Raw genomic sequence first — 17,156 nt, forward strand, 5'->3', positions numbered from 1 at the left:
ATCTTTATGCATGTCCTTGCCCTTAGTACTATGTGCACTTAACCAGGTGCCTCCTGGATTTATTGTGAAGGGATATGGGGTACCCCAATAGTTCCCTGTACAAAATTTTCAGAACTGTAACAATGAAGGAATGAAAGAGAGCCCATTCAATACCCTTAACTTTTAAATGAGAAAGTCAATGCCTTGACAAGAAATAGTCCTCTGTGATATGTGAACTTCTATTATCTCTCTCATCCCCTCCTCCTATCTCCTTTCCCTCCACTTTGTCCTCATTTTCTCTCTCCTTCAATTCCTATTTTATATAAAGACAATAAAAATTTTATATATAGCCAGTAAAAATTTATCCAATTGCCAGATCACACACATCTAGTCATTAGCTAGATGACTGGTAGGCATGGACTTGAGGATCAGAAGTTTTCCCTCTCCTCCCCCATTCCTAAACATTACACAATTCTTCTGCACTGATCTTATGTTCTTATAAATATTACAACTGTACTGTACCCAGCACATTCTGTGCACCAACTCATGACTACTATTCTTTCCTTTCTCCTTTCCTACTCCCTATTCCCCAGTGGTTTGTCCTTAACTTCTTTTATTTCTTTCTTTCTTTTTTATTTTATATATTTATTTATTCCCTTTTGTTGACCTTGTTGTTTTATTGTTGTAGTTATTCTTATTGTAGTCTTGTTGGATAGGACAGAGAGAAAGGGAGAGAGGAGAGGAAGACAGAGAAGGGGAGAGAGAGACACCTGCAGACCTGTTTCACTGCCTGTGAAGCGGCTCCCCTGCAAGTGGGGAACCGGGGGCTTGAACTGGGATCCTTATGCTGGTCCTTGCGCTTTGTGCCACATGCACTTAACCCGCTGCACTACCACCCCATTCCCTATTTATTTTATCTTTGAGAGAGATGCAGAGAGAAATAGAGACAGAGAGAGAGAAACACTAGAGCACTGCTCAGCTCTGGCTTATGGTGGTGTGGGGGATTGAATCTGGGACTTTGGGCCTCAGGCATGAGAGTTTTTGCATAACCATTATGCTGTCTTCCCCACCCTGTCCTTAACTTCTAATCTTCCCTGTTTCTTGAAGGTCAATTAGCTGACTTTGGAGTAACTGCCTTTTTTGTCAGTGGTCTGAGTATGCCCACTAACTACACAGTCTGGTTGCATCATCTGTCAGACTTCAGATATTAACTCATGACTTTCCCACATGCTTGGCGACCATTATTACTATAGGGTCACACTTCATAATGATTGAAAAAGTTCTACCATAGAATTTTTTTTTTTCTCAAGGGATATCGTTGGTTTCAGTGCCTACACTACGAATCCACCGCTCCTGGCGGTCTTTTTTTTTTTTCCTTTTATTGGATAGGATAGAGAGAAGTTGAAAGGGGTGGGGGATTAGAGAGGGATAGAGAAAGACACCTGCAGATCTGCTTCACCGTTTGTGAAGTGACTCTTTTGCAGGTTGGAAGCTGGGCGCTTGAACCAGGATCTAAAACCAGGATCCTTGAGCGGGTCCTTGTGCTTCATAGTGTGTGTGCATAACCCAGTGCGCCACCGCTGGACTCCTTCTACCATAGTTTTTATGGTCACTGTTCTAAGTATAACTGCCTTCTATTGTTCATATTTTTCTCATTTTTCATTTTATAATGGCTCACTACTATAAACCTTTACTATATTAATGATGTTTATTTTAGAATTTCAGATTGCCAAAGGACAAAACCGGCACTACCAGGATTGGTGACCTTGCACCCCAGGACATGAAGAAAGTTTGCTATTTAGCCCTAATTGAGCTGACTGCCCTCTATGATGTACTAGGTATTGAACTGAAACAACAAAAAGCCGTGAAAATCAAAACAAGAGGTAATCTTGAAATGAAGAGCTGGTAGATTTACTTCCCAGGGAACAAGGATGGTCCTGACTATGGCAATATGACTGGGGGTGTTAAGACCTACAAACAAACAAAATTGACACTAGATTACATCTAAAGTTCTGATTCTGAAACATCACATTATAGAAATTGTATCCTGCAGGTTTGGAAGTATCTCAGGTGGTAAAGCACATGTTGATACTCTGTATCCAATATACCAGAGTGGTGTCTAGCTTTTCTCTATCTAATATGAAACAATGTTTGTTTGTTTTTTTTAAGGACATTCCATCTAAAATAAGTGTAGTGATAAAAATGCACTGTCTCCTAGACTATCGAAAATAAAGACGTAATCAAATAATTAACATAAAAGATAATTCTCAATCAGGGAATCCTAATTGACATGTGCTCTATAGGGTTTTTGTTGTTAGTGAGATTAATGGTTTCTAATATATATAGTTGTTGGCACATGTGTAAAATGTCTCAATTTTTCTGCAAAACCTTCTCACCCCCTGCCAGGTCCTCCTCCACTATCTTGCACCAAGATGTGAAAGGCCCCCTCCCCCAGAATTCTTTACTTTGGTGCAGTATACCAAACCCAGTCCAAGTTCTACTTTGTATTTCTCCTTTCTGTTGTTATTTCTCACATTTGGTACATATATCAAAATGATTAATTTTTCAAGACCTGATTCCAAAATCAGGTCTTGAAAATTGATTTAAAATGGCTGATGACATTTGCTATTCATTTGACAGGAAATATATAAGGCAGTTCTTATCTTTAACTTTGTTCATTTACATTCTAGTTTAACTATTTTATAAAAACATTCTTTATTCCTTTTTTAAACATTTTTAAAAATTTATTTATTTCCTTTTGTTGCCCTTGTTGTTTTGTTATTGTAGTTGTTGATATCGTTGTTTTGGATAGGACAGAAAGAAATGGAGAGAGGAGTGGAAGACAGAGAGGGGGAGAGAAAGATAGACGCCTGAAGACCTGCTTCACCGCTGGTGAAGCGACTTCCCTGAGGGTGGGGAGCCCGGGGCTTGAACCAGTATCCTTATGCTGGTCCTTGAGCTTTGTGCCATGTGCACTTAACCCGCTGCACTACCGCCCAACTCCAAACATTCTTCATTCTATTAAGAAAATATTACCATTTGATACACACAATACTACTAAATTGCACTTATTGTGAATATGTGGTTTTTCTTTTGTAGGCAGTTTGCTTGATCCATTACATAAACAGAATCTTTTTTAGTAGTATGATAGAGAACAGACATATCTTTAGTCTATCCAAAATTTTATCAGTCTGAATATCATATGCTTCTCTGTGGACAAAGCTTTACTGTTTAGAAACTGTCCTTTTTTTTTTTTTTTTTTTAACTTTCAAGGTAACTCCAAAGGAAAACAAGAATGAGTACTATTGAGTTGCTATAGTAACATTAGCAAAGATAAGTGTTCACCTGATTTAAGTTTTAGAGGTAATTTCTCTGTGGGACTTCTCTTCAGTTCCTCTCTTACATGCTGGGCCCCTGAAGGCCTCATTCTGTCCTCTGTTCCTCAGAGTTTTTAGCTTAAGACTTGGGGGTAGTGATTTCTGAGTTAAATAGTGCTTTCTGGTTTTTCATACATTCAGGATAAGTAATGAAAAATTCAGGCATTTTTTTTTTTTTAAGAAACTCATCACAAAATTTCTCTACAAATATAAAGTGCCATTTAAGTAACTGAATCAGTGCATAAGATTTTTAAAGGTGGATTCGAGTTTTTTATGTTGTTTTAGAGTTGCATCCTAGAAGAGTGGGTAGTACTCTTTTCTTTTTAATATTTTTATTAGATACTTCTTTTCTTAATATATATTTATTTTTGGCAGGAAATTGAGAGAGAAAGAGGAGATAGAAGGAGAGCAACATATGCAGTACAGCTTCACTGCTTATGAAGCTTTCCCCCACTCATGGGGGAAAGTGAGACTAATATTCTTATTAATAGCTAAAACTATAAATTAATTCAGATAGTATATGTAATCTAATAATCAAGCATATATTTAGTTATTAATAGATTTCTACTTCTTGTACTTGCATTAATAACTTTATGATTTAGTCTAACATTCTTGAAGATTACATCTTTTAATTTTTTTTTTTAATATTTGTTTTATTTATTTATTCCCTTTTGTTGCCCTTGTTGTTTTATTGTTGTAGTTACTATTGTTGTTGTTGTTGTTGGATAGGACAGAGAGAAATGGAGAGAGGAGGGGAAGACAGAGAGGAGGAGAGAAAGATAAGACATCTGCAGACCTGCTTCACCGCCTGTGAAGCGACTCCCCTGCAGGTGGGGAGCCGGGGTTCGAACCGGGATCCTTATGCCGGTCCTTATGCTTTGCGCCACCTGCGCTTAACCCGCTGTGCTACAGCCCGACTCCCATCTTTTAATTTTTTAAGCTATATCATTTACTAACTCACTAGCATTCTTTTGAAAATTATCTCTGTTGAATGTCATAGCTCCTGATGTCTTTCATACCACAGAAGATTCCCTTTCTATGCTCACAAATGATTAATATCTCAACTGATGATGTGTGTTTCAGTTTTATGCCAGCTATCCACTCAGGATGATGATAGAGTGAGAATTGCTGGATAGAACCTTTCCTCATATCAGTCTCAAAGCAAATGGTCTTAATTTAGAAAAGTATGAACTACTTTTCATTTTTTAAAATCTGGAGTTATTCCCTAATAATTTTATATTCAAGATATATAAAGCTACAAATTTAAAATCAAGAATAGAAGGTATCAAATATACTAAATAAAATATTTGTAGAACAAGATCATGTTGGACTGTTTCTCAGAAAGCTAATACTTGTGTTTTGCTGAAATTATATAATGTTAAATGTTAATTAAATGAAGAGATGACTGATGTTTGCCTTTAGCTAGAACTTTTGATTTAATTGCATTGGCATATTTTCACTTAATTTTATTTCACTTATACAGCAGTTTGTCCTCTTCTAGTTGTTTCAGTGATTATTAGCCATCATTTGTTTAGTTGTCTGTTCTTGCTAAGAAAGGGTTATATTTTTTTCTTTTTGAATGTGGTATGTATGTCTGATGACTAGAGAATGTCATAAACTTAACGGGCACTAATTAAATGTTGGTCACTGATTGATAATATTAGAGAAGAAATTTGTTGCCTTAACATTTCTGTATTATTATTTTATAGATCTAAGTAAATAGATTTTTGCTATTTTTGTTGCAGATTCTGGCCTATTTTGTGTTCCATTGACAGTTTTGTTAGAACAAGATCAAAGGAAAATTCCAGGAACTCGAATACCCTTAATATTTCAAAAAGTAAGTGGACCTGAATGGGTCAGCATTGAAAGCACACTTTAGTTAGTAGGATTTTTTTTCCTTTTGTATTCAGACTATTATAATATAGTTTTTCAACTGATATGCTCTTTTATTTTGCATTTTGATTTTTCTACTCAGTAAAGAAAGGGCTCATAATTTTTATATCATGGTGATGTTTTCTGTGTTATTACTATAAATGTGATTACCTGGCATCGTTTTCCTGCCTTCTGTTAACTGAATTTGTATAACTGAGACTTCATTTCCGTAATACACAGGAGTGGTAACTTCTTATAAATTTCTAGGGAATTGAACTTTTATGAATATTTTATGCTTGTATTTGCCAAGATTTCCTGTTTACTGTGAGGATGTCCAATTTAATTTACCAGTGCTACTTTTAAAGTAGGCAAGGAAGCCATAAAGTAGCATTAGAAAATGATTGCCAAACTATCAAGTCACTGTTTAGTCAACACTAAATTATTCATATGGGGATTACCTATGATAATATAAAAAGATCAATCTAATCTCTGGTCCTCTGTTCAGAAACAGATCACTTGTGACAAAAAAAAAAAAAAAGAACAGTGAGATGGGGTTAGGTGGTGGTGCAACAGGTTAAGTGCACATGGTACTAAACAAGGATTCCTTTTGAGCCCCTGGCTCCCCACCTGCAGGGGTCGCTTAACAAGTTGGTGAAGCAGGCCTAAAGTTACCTGTCTTTCCCTCTCCTTCTCTGTCTTCTCTTCCCCTCTCAATTTCTCTCTGTCCCATCCAAAAAATCGGGGCAAAAAAAAATGGCTGCAGGAGCAGTGGAATCGTAGTTCAGGCACTGAGCCCCAGTGGTAACCCTGGAGGCAAAATAAATACATAAATATAAAAATAAACAATGAGAAAGGCAGGTCAAATCAGTTATGGACTACCTGAGCTATAGAATGTGTGTTGTAGAGTCCCTAGGTATATCACAGTTTCTGAAAGTTCTAAGGATAGCAAGAGTAGCAGTGAGAACTTTCAGAGCTTATTACTCAACAAATCTATCAAATACTCAAATTAAACTCACCAGACAGTAATTCTTCTAAATCAGTTACTTGCCTGTCTTACATTGTGACTCATGTTCACTATTTGATCCCAATTTGCCCTCAGGGTTTGTCCTGATCAGCTTTGGTCCACACAGTTTCTCATATGCATCAGCCTCTGCCAACTACTACCCATGGAACCTGCATCTGTACAAATAGTTGTCAACAATTCCTATTGTTTCTTTAATAGATTTTTTTATACCCTACTATTTTATTTATTTATTTACTAAAGAGGCATGAGAGGGAGAAGCATGTCCCCCTGCAGGTGGAGACTGGGGGTTTGTACCCAGGTCATTGTGCATGGTAATTTGTGTGTGCTCAACTGACCCCAGAAGTTCCTATTATTAACAGAGATGTTATAAATGCACTATATATATATATATATATATATATATATATATATATATATATATATGTTCTTCCAAGATCAGTAAAAGGTGTAAGTTATTCACTACAAATGATTACACAAAGCAAGGTTCTTGCAGCATCATTTTCAAATACATTACAGTTGTTTAGAGAAGCAACTCTTCTTTCTCCCACATATTTAAATCTAACAAATATATATTTGCTAGATTTAAAATTTTTTTCTAACTAGATTTACATAGTTGTTGTTGTTGGCATATCCAGACTATGTAGAATATAGATCATTTGGCAGGAAATTTGGGTAGCAGTTGATATTGCAGTTTTGAGTCTCAAACCTGTAGGCTAGAAAATCAAGTAGGAATTCTATAATATATTTTAGTCAAAAACCAGAATTGCAGTTATTTGGAGGAAACACAGTCTTTGATTTTATGACCATCAGTTAACAGATTGACTCACCCACATTATTGACAATAATCTTTTAAGAAAAATGTTCTCACAGCAACATTTAGACTCATGGCCCAAATTGGCTGGACACAATAGCTCATCAAGCTGACACATCATATCCACTATTGCACCCATGAAGCATTAAGTTCTGGTCCCCACAAATGTTCAGTGATTCCTAATGAGGGATGGGATTTCATTTAATCCCTAGTCATTTTTGTCTTGAAATCCATTCCTCATATCCTTCCTTTTTTCCTCTTGCCTTCTCAAAATTTTTTGGTCTCCTCAACAATTTGGAGACTCTGGCTAGCCACTTGTTTGAGGTCATTGGAAAATAACCTTAAGGTATTTTTATTTTAATAAAAATTCTAAAGGCATAATAAGAGTTTGCTGTTAGATAAGCACCTATCTACTTATGTTCCCTCTGAACCAGAAATATTTGCATAGTAATATATTAAAAAGTTTTTGATTTATTAACTGACAACTCAATTAGACCTATTATTATGTAGAGCAGGAAGAATTAAATACTTCTCGTTTTCAAAAGATATATTATTCATATTTAAAAGATTATCTTTCTCAATTATTGATAAATGTATCAAAAGGCTCAACATAGCATATATAACCGCTGTGAGTTATATATATTATGTACTTATTTTTCACTTAGAGATACACTGTTTGTACTAGATTCTTAGAAATAATTGGGTAAAAAAAAAAGAAAGAATTGGGTAAGTAGAAATGTATGTATCCTTAATTTTTATGTATATAAAAGACTGTAAAAATAACACAACTTTTATCTTACTTTCTGATTATCAGTCAAATCAAACATATTTTGTGTCCAAAGGAAAAAAAAATCTCACTTCATTTTGTATTCATTTTTAAATTCATATAGTTAAATAAAACATTTTGGAAATTGCTGTGAAATTTACTGCTATAGTCAGAATGTGCTTTTAAGATACATTATTAAAAGCAGCATGATTACAATTTATAGATCTGTAGAGTCATTTTTCTTTTATACTTAGTGTTGACAAATAAGGGGAAAGCTTCAAAGTATTTCTTATTATCTGTATGTTTTTAAAAAATAATGTACCTAGCAATGCTATTTCAAAGTGAGAAATTTAACAGAACATATGACATTTCTTCAAATGAAGGATATATTTTCAGTGAGTGTTCACATTCAGCTTTAGGAAATAATTTAAAAGATTCAAATAGAAAAAAATTAAAAAATTACACTTATATGACTAGATATCATGATAAATTTTTCCTGTGTCTAATGAAAACAAAAGGTGAATGAATACTATTAAAAAGTAATTTTCTTCAGAACTTAGAATATAGTTGTGTTTTGTGTTAAGAACATATTTAAAGTGTTTTAAAAAATGAAATAAAATTATTTGCATGATGAGCATATTGTGGATGGCATTATTTAATAAATTAAGTTTCAGATATTTTATTGATGAATGCCCACATAACAGAAAAGAATTCATGTAAACTTTTCCTGGGAATTGTTATCTATTGTAACTTGAGGCAAAATAACCTTGGTTACAGTTCAATTAGATTTTTTTTTCCTCCAGGATTACTGCTGGAGCTTGGTGCACTACGAATGCACTGCTCCTAGAGGCTATTTTTTTCCCCTTTTGTCACCCTTGTTGTTTATCATCATTGTTATTATTGTTGTTGCTGTCGTTGTTGGATAGGACAGAGAGAAATGGAGAGAGAAGGGAAAGACAAGAGAGGTGGAGAGAAAGGTAGATACCTGCAGACCTGCTTCATCACCTGTGAAGCAACCCCCTGCAGGTGGGGAGCTCGGGGTTTGAAACCAGACCCTTACAAGAGAGAGAGGGAGAGAGGAAGACAGACCTAGACCAGAGCACTACCCCAGTCCAGTGTGTGCATTGACAGAGAAGGAACCCAGTTCCTCATACATGCAAGTTGTTCCTCTACTTGCTGAGCCCCCTGTCCAACTGCAGAACTGTTTAAATTTCACGTGGAAACAGTAAAACTCTATGGTTGAGTATTAGAGTTTTTTTCTCTTCACGTCGTAAATGTTTCTCTCTTGGACGAACCAGAAATGAGAGTAAATGTGCACACATTTGAATTTCATAAGGTTTATTTGATTACAGAATATATTGCTGGAAAAGCCGAAGAAATAGATCGTTTTCATTGCTTTTAAGCAATGAACATCTTCCTTCTTTGTTTGGAGTACCGCAGTGGTTATATGAAATTATATGTCTCTTGTTATAAAGGAGACCAAACCCCAACTTTCTCTAAATTATAAATAAGCTTTTCAGCCTTTAGTAATTTCAAGGAGAGTGGTAGAGCAACAGCATTCCAAATTTTATAAAAATCTATTTTGTATGCCACTATATTCAGATTTTGTTTGTGTATGTTAAACAGATGTGAAATTTGAAATTGTACCTGCTACAAATACCAAAATTAGAATGTTCTTCTGTTTATACAGCTGATTTCTCGGATTGAAGAGGGAGGGTTAGAAACTGAAGGTCTTTTAAGAATACCTGGAGCTGCCACTAGGATCAAGGTAATCTTTGGATTCTATCAACATAAGTTGTATTGCTTACTAATTCTTTTGCATTTTAGAATCGAATCTTCTTCCTATCCTTTCTACTGATCGATAGCAAAGTGGATAAAATAGAACAATTAAACCTCATAGCATTTCATTTATATTTAGATTTTTTCCTGTTGTCTGTTCTGACTTTCCTTAAGTCTAGGTTTTTTCCAAATCACCACCTGACTTGTAATACTATGAGAAATGAAAAATTCTGATTTTTTTTAAAACCGTGTCTACGTAAAGTAGGAACAGCGACTAACAAGGAAATGACATGAGTAGTTCCATTCTTCTAACAAAGAGAATACAGTGAATCAAAATATTAATATGGGAATGGTGAGAGATTTAGTCTGCTTAAATAATAGCAATTCAGTTTTTTTTTTCTCTCATTTTAAACGTAGGATGATAAACTCCACTGGGTGAGCAGAGAAGACTTAACATTTGTCCCTGTACATCATTAGTTTTAATGAGCTGACAAGATAAATCTCCTGTCTCAACAACTTTCCCTGACTCTCACAGTTTCCTGTCACACTTGATCCAGGGTGTCTGAGTCTGGCTTTGTGAAGGAAGCAAGGTGATTTCCCAGATTCTGCAGTTGAAGCTCTCCTTTGTACCTCCCTTTCTTTTCAAACAACACATCTGTCCCACTATGCTAGTGTGATGTATGTCCTCTTAGTCAATTCCTGTGCCTGGGAAAAAAGTTTTCAATGAACATGTAGTGAAGGTAGAATGGCCCTATCGGTGATGCACACACAATGCATAAACTTCCTGTGGGAATTGCACTTTATTGGGATCTTATGCTTGAAATTGTTGTTCATCTGGAAAATTTGTCTAGTAAATATTATTTGGTTAGCAGTCACTAATATTTTCTTTTACCCTGTTTTCCAAATCCATTTTAACCTTTAAAACTGTATGACCTGAGTTGGAGAGATAGCTTAATGGTTATGCAAAAAGTCTTTCATGCCAGAGGCTCCAAAGTCCCACATTCAGTTCCCAGCACCACCATAAGCCAGAGCTGAGTAATGCTCTAGTGTATATTAATTAATTAAAATGAAATTACAAAAGAATACCTTCATGGTACAATTCACTTCCCGTGTCTAATATATCATCTTCCTAAATTTGTGAATTCAAGAAAAAATAGGACAGAAGTAAGATATACTCACTTTTCATTTCCTTAAGACTTATTTTATAGGAAATCTTTAGAGCTGGATCAGAAAGAAGTAACTCTTGGGGCGAGGTGTGCTTTCTCACTAACCTGTGATTATGCCCAATGTCCTGTCATGGTTAAATCCCCACTCACATGTTCCATAGTTCACCTCTCTTGTTTATTTTGATACATTTTCTCTATTTAGGATGCTTGTTTCAGCTCATCTGGCTCCGTCTACATAGTAATCACTGTTTAAATGGATTCTAGTAACTTGATATAACCTCCTCACAATTTTCATCCACCATTGTCCCTTGGGTTTGTGTCTGGTACTTACTTTTGTTCCTCTTGTAAGTTTGCTAAGTTGTCATTGTCTCACTTCATTTGTGAACATCTGTGACACTTTCACCACCACTCAGCCATGAACATTATACAGGATTCTGAGATAAGTACTACTGAAAAGTACTTTCTCATCTAGGGAAAGGAATCCTTAGAAACTAGTTACATGACATCACATTACCCATATCAGCAAGAATTCTGCTTCCTAGCTCAGTATTCAGAGTGCTCTGGGCAAAATGTGATGGTCAACTCACAGAAATAAAAACAGTTTTCTTTAACCCAAAACAGTAACTGCAATGTATATTTTGTACTGTGACAAGGGGGGCTGTTAGTATAAATTCAACTCGATGTAAATTCCGAGGTTAATTAAGTAGATTCATCTGGTTCAATTCTTCAATCTCGCCTGTTGTCACATTTCAAATTATGCAGCAGCTGGTCCTTTATAAATAATTTTAAAACACTATGCAAAATTTTTGGTTTTGTCTTCTCCCTTGCTCCACCAAACTCTTTGTTCTGTGCTCTGTCTTTCACTTCTCTTAATTCTCCTTCCCCTTTCTATGTTTTCCTCTGCCTCTTCTTTATACCTTTTCCCCCTTCATTCTCTTTTATTCCTTTTCCCTGTTTTTTTTTTTCTTCCTTTCTCACTCCTCATTTAGAGTGTGCTTTCATGTATTTCCCTAGCTACAGAAATAATTGGTGTAGGAGACAGAGTTGTCTTGGAAAGGAAATGTGTAGTAAATTCACCTTTCAAAACAAAGAACTTCCTTTGAGAAAATGGTTTCAAATAATAGAAGGAAGTGACAGAAGCTGACAAGGTTTTTGAACAGGGTGGGATTGATGCCACAGGGGCAAAGCATACAGAAAGCAGTAATTATGAAAAATATATTGATTTATTACTAATAATGTGCCTGAAAATTTTTAGAGTCCTTGAGGTAAATAAGCTTGGTATTTCTAATTCTACAAGAATTCAACTGCTTTTTGCAGCAGCAACAAAATGATTAGATGACTTGCAACCCATGTGTTGAAGACAGGTTTATTGTTGTATTTTCATGTCTTGTTTGCTATAGAATTTGCTTTTCCATTTGCAGAGGTGACCAGTCAGAGGTAGTCTCTGCTCTATACCTGGAGACTGAATATGTATTTTGTTATGTAACATGAACTTTAAAACTTTAAAACATGGACTTATTTTTCAATAATTTTTAATTGAATGAGAAATCATATACAGTGTATAAGATCTTCTAATATATAAAAGGTCTTCCCTCTTAATAGATCATTTAAACTAATCTTTTGTCTAAATCTTTACTGCTTAAGAGTTTATTCAGTATCCAGAAAAAGATATCGGTTTAAAATTTGGGGGATTGGGCGGTGGCACACTTCAAAAAAATAGTTGGAACTGTGCTCCAGGAAGTGGCACTGTGGATAAAGCATTGGTCTCTCAAGCATGAGGTCCAGAGTTTGATCCCTGGAGGCACTTGTACCAGAGTGATGTCTGATTGTATCTATCATCTATCTATCTATCTATCTATCTATCTATCTATCTATCTATCTATCTATCTATCTACCTACCTACCTACCTACCTACCTATCTCCTCTCTCTCTTCTCCTGTCCCTTTCATTTAATAAAAAAATAAAATATTAAAAAATTATTTCAATTAGGTGTAATTTTGTGTTGGTGAAGACATACTTGGGACAGGGGTAGTAAAATTTTTCTAAAGCACCAGAGAAGTATTGGATTTTAATGCTTTGAAATATCTTTCTAAAGAGTAGAATTTTTGGCAAAGTGAGGACTGCGCCACACTCTCAGCAGGAAAAATATGCACTTACTCTTAGTTTTTTTTTTTTTTTTCCCCTCTGCCTTTCAGAATCTATGCCAAGAACTAGAAGCAAAGTTTTATGAAGGGACTTTTAATTGGGAAAGTGTCAAGCAGCATGATGCAGCCAGCCTGCTGAAGCTCTTCATTCGGGAGTTGCCTCAGCCATTGCTCAGTGTAGAATATCTCAAAGCTTTTCAGACTGTTCAAAGTAAGTGCCATCTTTCTTTGAAGTAGTTCATGTGCTGTTGCCATTCATATTAATCATGTTAATGATATTTTTCATCAAAAATACCACATATATATATATATTAGGATAGACATATTGATACACTGATGTGAATGGACCTGCAAATGCCATACATTTGTTCCCTTTTTCCTTCATAGATATGCTTCTCCTTCATAGACACACGTTTCTGAGTGAATAGATAAAGAATTTTTCCCTTCAGGTACAGAATCATTGCATACCCTTTAAACAATGCAATATGTGTTACTGTTAAAGCTTGGAGACAGCACATATCTTTTATACTAGAATGAGTCACATCAGATCTTTGATACATTTTTATTGCCAAGTGTTAAAAAACAACACTTACTGGAGAAGCTGTCGATTAGCAGTTATCATAAAAGCACAAGGAGATGTGTATGGTAGAGTCTGTGATTGTTTTCTGAAAAGATGAATTCTGAAATTGTCATGCAGAAATATGGGAAAAGCATTTGTCTGCCTTATTGGTGGAGGGCAGCAACTTGTTTTGCCATTTAGTGGTCTTGAGCAAGCTCCAAATTAACACCTTGAATATGTGACAGATTCCTCTCTGGTGAGCATAGAAATCTGAAGTTCATATACTGGCATAACTACCTCATTTTTCTATAAAAGTTAATAACAAAAGAAAAATATAATCACCACATTCTAGTGATTGTATCGTTAACTTTCAAATTGGGACACTTTGAGAATGAAAACAGGAAGGGGCATTGTTAATGGTTATGCTAAACTACAGGGCAGCTAAAACTCTTCCAAATATTAGTCTATGTGTCACTGAGGTGTTTTCTCATGGATCGTGTCATCAAAACAGTACTTCAAATTTCTAGAGGCAATATGACCAAAAATATCTTCCTTTTAAAACATCTTTTAATAATCAAGTTGTGCTAAAGATAGACTTCATATTTTGGATATATACATTAAGTGGCCAAAATGTATTCCTCCAAAATAGATGCTTAGATAATATCAACTCTCTATAAACATTGGTTACATGTATAAGGGCTACTGAAAAGGGTGAGCATCAGCAATGGTGATTGTGTCCTTTTGAGTCTTTATTTGCCATTTGACTTTCTAATTTAATCCTCAAATGTTTCTTGAATACTTGTGACATTTCAGGCTCTATTTTTCATATTTCTATCAGAATTGATGGACATTTACCCTATCACTTGGCCACTCACTATTAAAAGAAACTAAGTTTACTCTGACCACTAAAACTTCGAAGGTGCAGTCCTATCTATCTTTTCATCAGGGAATAATCATCATGCTGAGGTTAAAATGGTTTCCAAAGCACTGTTGAGTGTCTTCAAACATAAGGACATTCATAAGTGAGCATTCTGAGAGGAGGTTCTAAAGCAGCAGCTGCTTCTCTCCCACAGACACTCTCAACAAGGCTTGTTACTCAGTCACTGTATCTTACTTTTCGTAAGAATGGTAATACCAAGTAACTTTTTTTTCCCTTAAAAACAACTATAAAAGAAAGGTTGCAAAGTGCTTAACAAAGAAAAGAGTTCAGACTTATTTCATCTGTCTGCAGATCTTCCAACCAGGAAGCAGCAACTACAGGCTTTGAACCTACTTATCATCCTCCTACCTGATGCAAACAGGGAAACACTGAAGGTCAGCTGGGTTCATTTATATTAAATGTCTCTTTGAAGACAGCAGGGATATTTCTCATTATTTGTGGCAAAATAAAAGGTTGTTTATTGTGGAAATGTTAGCAGTAGTCTATAAAGACAAGTTCTATGTTTAAGAACAGATGAGAGAAGGTTTTTAATTCTTTCCTAATTTGCTTGCTATGTTATAAGCAATATTGGATGTTTTTGTTATTAAGCTTTTACTACAATATATTTTTTAATTTCTTTATTGGAGGATTAATCGTCTACAGTCAACAGTAAAATAAAATAGTTTGTACATGTGTAACATTTCTCAGTTTTCCGCATAGCAATTCAACCTCCACTAGGTCCTCCTCTGCCTTCATATTCCAGGACCTGCACCCTTCCCCTGAACACAACTATGATATTTTTTTTCTCCCTTCTACCCTCCAAAAAAGCTGTCTGGGATTCAACTACTAGTGAAAATGTGATTGCTTTCTGGTGTGTTCTATTTTTTTTATATTTCTAAATTATATTGAATGAACTTATCTTAGGGGAAAAAAATGTTTGCAAAAAAAACGAAACTCCGAACTTTATATAACCTGATGCTGCCTCAAGAAGTGATTGTTGTTTATAGTTTCAAATAGTAGAATTCTAGGATTGGAAAGATGTGAAAGCCATGTGTCAGACTTGTATGCTGGAGGCCCTGGAGGCCCCAGATCCAATTCTCATCACCAACATGTGCCAGGGACTGAATAGTGCTCCTCTCTTTATCTCTCATGAAAATAAATAAGCATTTTTTTAATGGTAGAATTGGAAGGAAAGCGTGGTAATTTTAAAGTGCTTTTGTTAGTCAAGAGATAGACCAATTCATACAACATCTAGTTATTTCTCTAAGAGTTTATTCTGAGTTTTTAACTCATACCATCATTTCAAAGGTATTTGGTCTAAAATTTATATGACTTAATATCACTCACTCTAAGAGTGACGGCTATTATAATAATCAGTCCTTTGTCCCAAGCTGATTTATTTTTCTTTACAGAAGTATAGTAGTTAAAAAATTTTAATTATGAACTTAACAGAAAGAGGCAGGTTTACAAATAATTTAGAAAGAATATTTGCCTTAAGTCTTGCTATTGTCTTGTATTTTGTTTATATAACATAAGGGTGGAGGGGTTGAACACACATGCTACCATCATAGGGACCTGGGTTTGAGCCCCTGCTTCCCACCTTCAGTAAGGAAGCTTCATGTTCATCAGGGAAGCAATTACAGAAGCCAGACCTTCCATCTTCTGCATCCCACAATGACCTTGGGTTGACACCCCCAGAGGGTTAAAGAATAGGAAAGCTATCAAGGGAGGAGATGGATACAGAGTTCTGATGGTGGGAACTGTGGGATTTACACCCCTCTTATCCTATGGTTTTGTCAGTGTTTCCTTTTTATAAATAAAATAAATCAATGGTGAAGTCGGTCTTCAGGTGTTTCTCTCTCTCCTTTTTCTCCACCTCCCTTCTCAATTTCTCTTTGTCCTATCTAATAAAGAATAATAAAAAAAAAAGAGGAGAGAAAAGAAAAGGAAAGGAAAGGAAAGAAAAGAAGGGCGGTGGAATGGCCACCAGAAGCAATGAAACTCTTCTGTCTCTATACATTTCTTTCTATTTAAAATGAAATGCCTATTAGGAAAGAAAATTGAAAAAAAAAAGGCAATTGTTTTCCTACAGCTCATTTAAAACTCCTTAAAAAATGAAGTTATGATCATTCTTTTTTTTTAAAAATTTTTTATTTAAGAAAGGATTAGTGAACAAAAACATAAGGTAGAAGGGGTACAACTCCACACAATTCCCACCACCCAATCCCCATGACCCACCCCCTCCCATGGTAGCTTTCCCATTCTCTATCCCTCTGGGAGCATGGACCCAGGGTGGTTGAGGGTTGCAGAAGGTAGAAGGTCTGGCTTCTGTAATTGCTTCCCCGCTGAACATGGGCGTTGACTGGTCGGTCCATACTCCCAGTCTGCCTCTCTCTCTCCCTAGTAGGGTGTGTCTCTGGGGAAGCTGAGCTCCAGGACACATTGGTGGGGTCTTCAATCCAGGGAAGCCTGGCCAGCATCCTGGTGGCATCTGGAACCTGGTGATTGAAAAGAGAGTTAACATACAAAGCCAAACAAATTATTGAGCAATCATGGATCCCAAGCTTGGAATAGTGGAGAGGAAGTGTTAGGGAGGTACTCACTGCAAACTCTAGTGTACTTCTGCCTTCAGGTATATATTTTGCAGTAGTTTATGGATACGTGTGCACATAAGCTCTCTCTCACAGAAACTGGTGTATATCTAGATTATGGGACTTTGTTAGAAAGTGAACTACCTGAGATGAAATTAGAGTGTACTAT

General features: G+C 35.7%; 1 protein-coding gene across 2 annotated transcripts in view; it reads left to right on the plus strand.

Annotated features, from left to right (window-relative positions):
- ARHGAP18 (Rho GTPase activating protein 18) overlaps nucleotides 1–17,156 on the plus strand; it is a 161,697-nt gene that overhangs the window by 112,368 nt on the left and 32,173 nt on the right. For both annotated transcript variants that reach the window (XM_007524989.3, XM_060190485.1), the window contains exons 6-10: nucleotides 1,697–1,862; nucleotides 5,102–5,193; nucleotides 9,520–9,597; nucleotides 12,970–13,129; nucleotides 14,709–14,791. In XM_007524989.3, coding sequence (XP_007525051.1) covers nucleotides 1,697–1,862; nucleotides 5,102–5,193; nucleotides 9,520–9,597; nucleotides 12,970–13,129; nucleotides 14,709–14,791 — 579 coding nt within the window. The remainder of the gene's footprint in view (nucleotides 1–1,696; nucleotides 1,863–5,101; nucleotides 5,194–9,519; nucleotides 9,598–12,969; nucleotides 13,130–14,708; nucleotides 14,792–17,156) is intronic.

This window comes from Erinaceus europaeus, chromosome 4, assembly GCF_950295315.1.
Source record: "Erinaceus europaeus chromosome 4, mEriEur2.1, whole genome shotgun sequence".
In the NCBI taxonomy this organism is placed as follows: Eukaryota; Metazoa; Chordata; class Mammalia; order Eulipotyphla; family Erinaceidae; genus Erinaceus; species Erinaceus europaeus.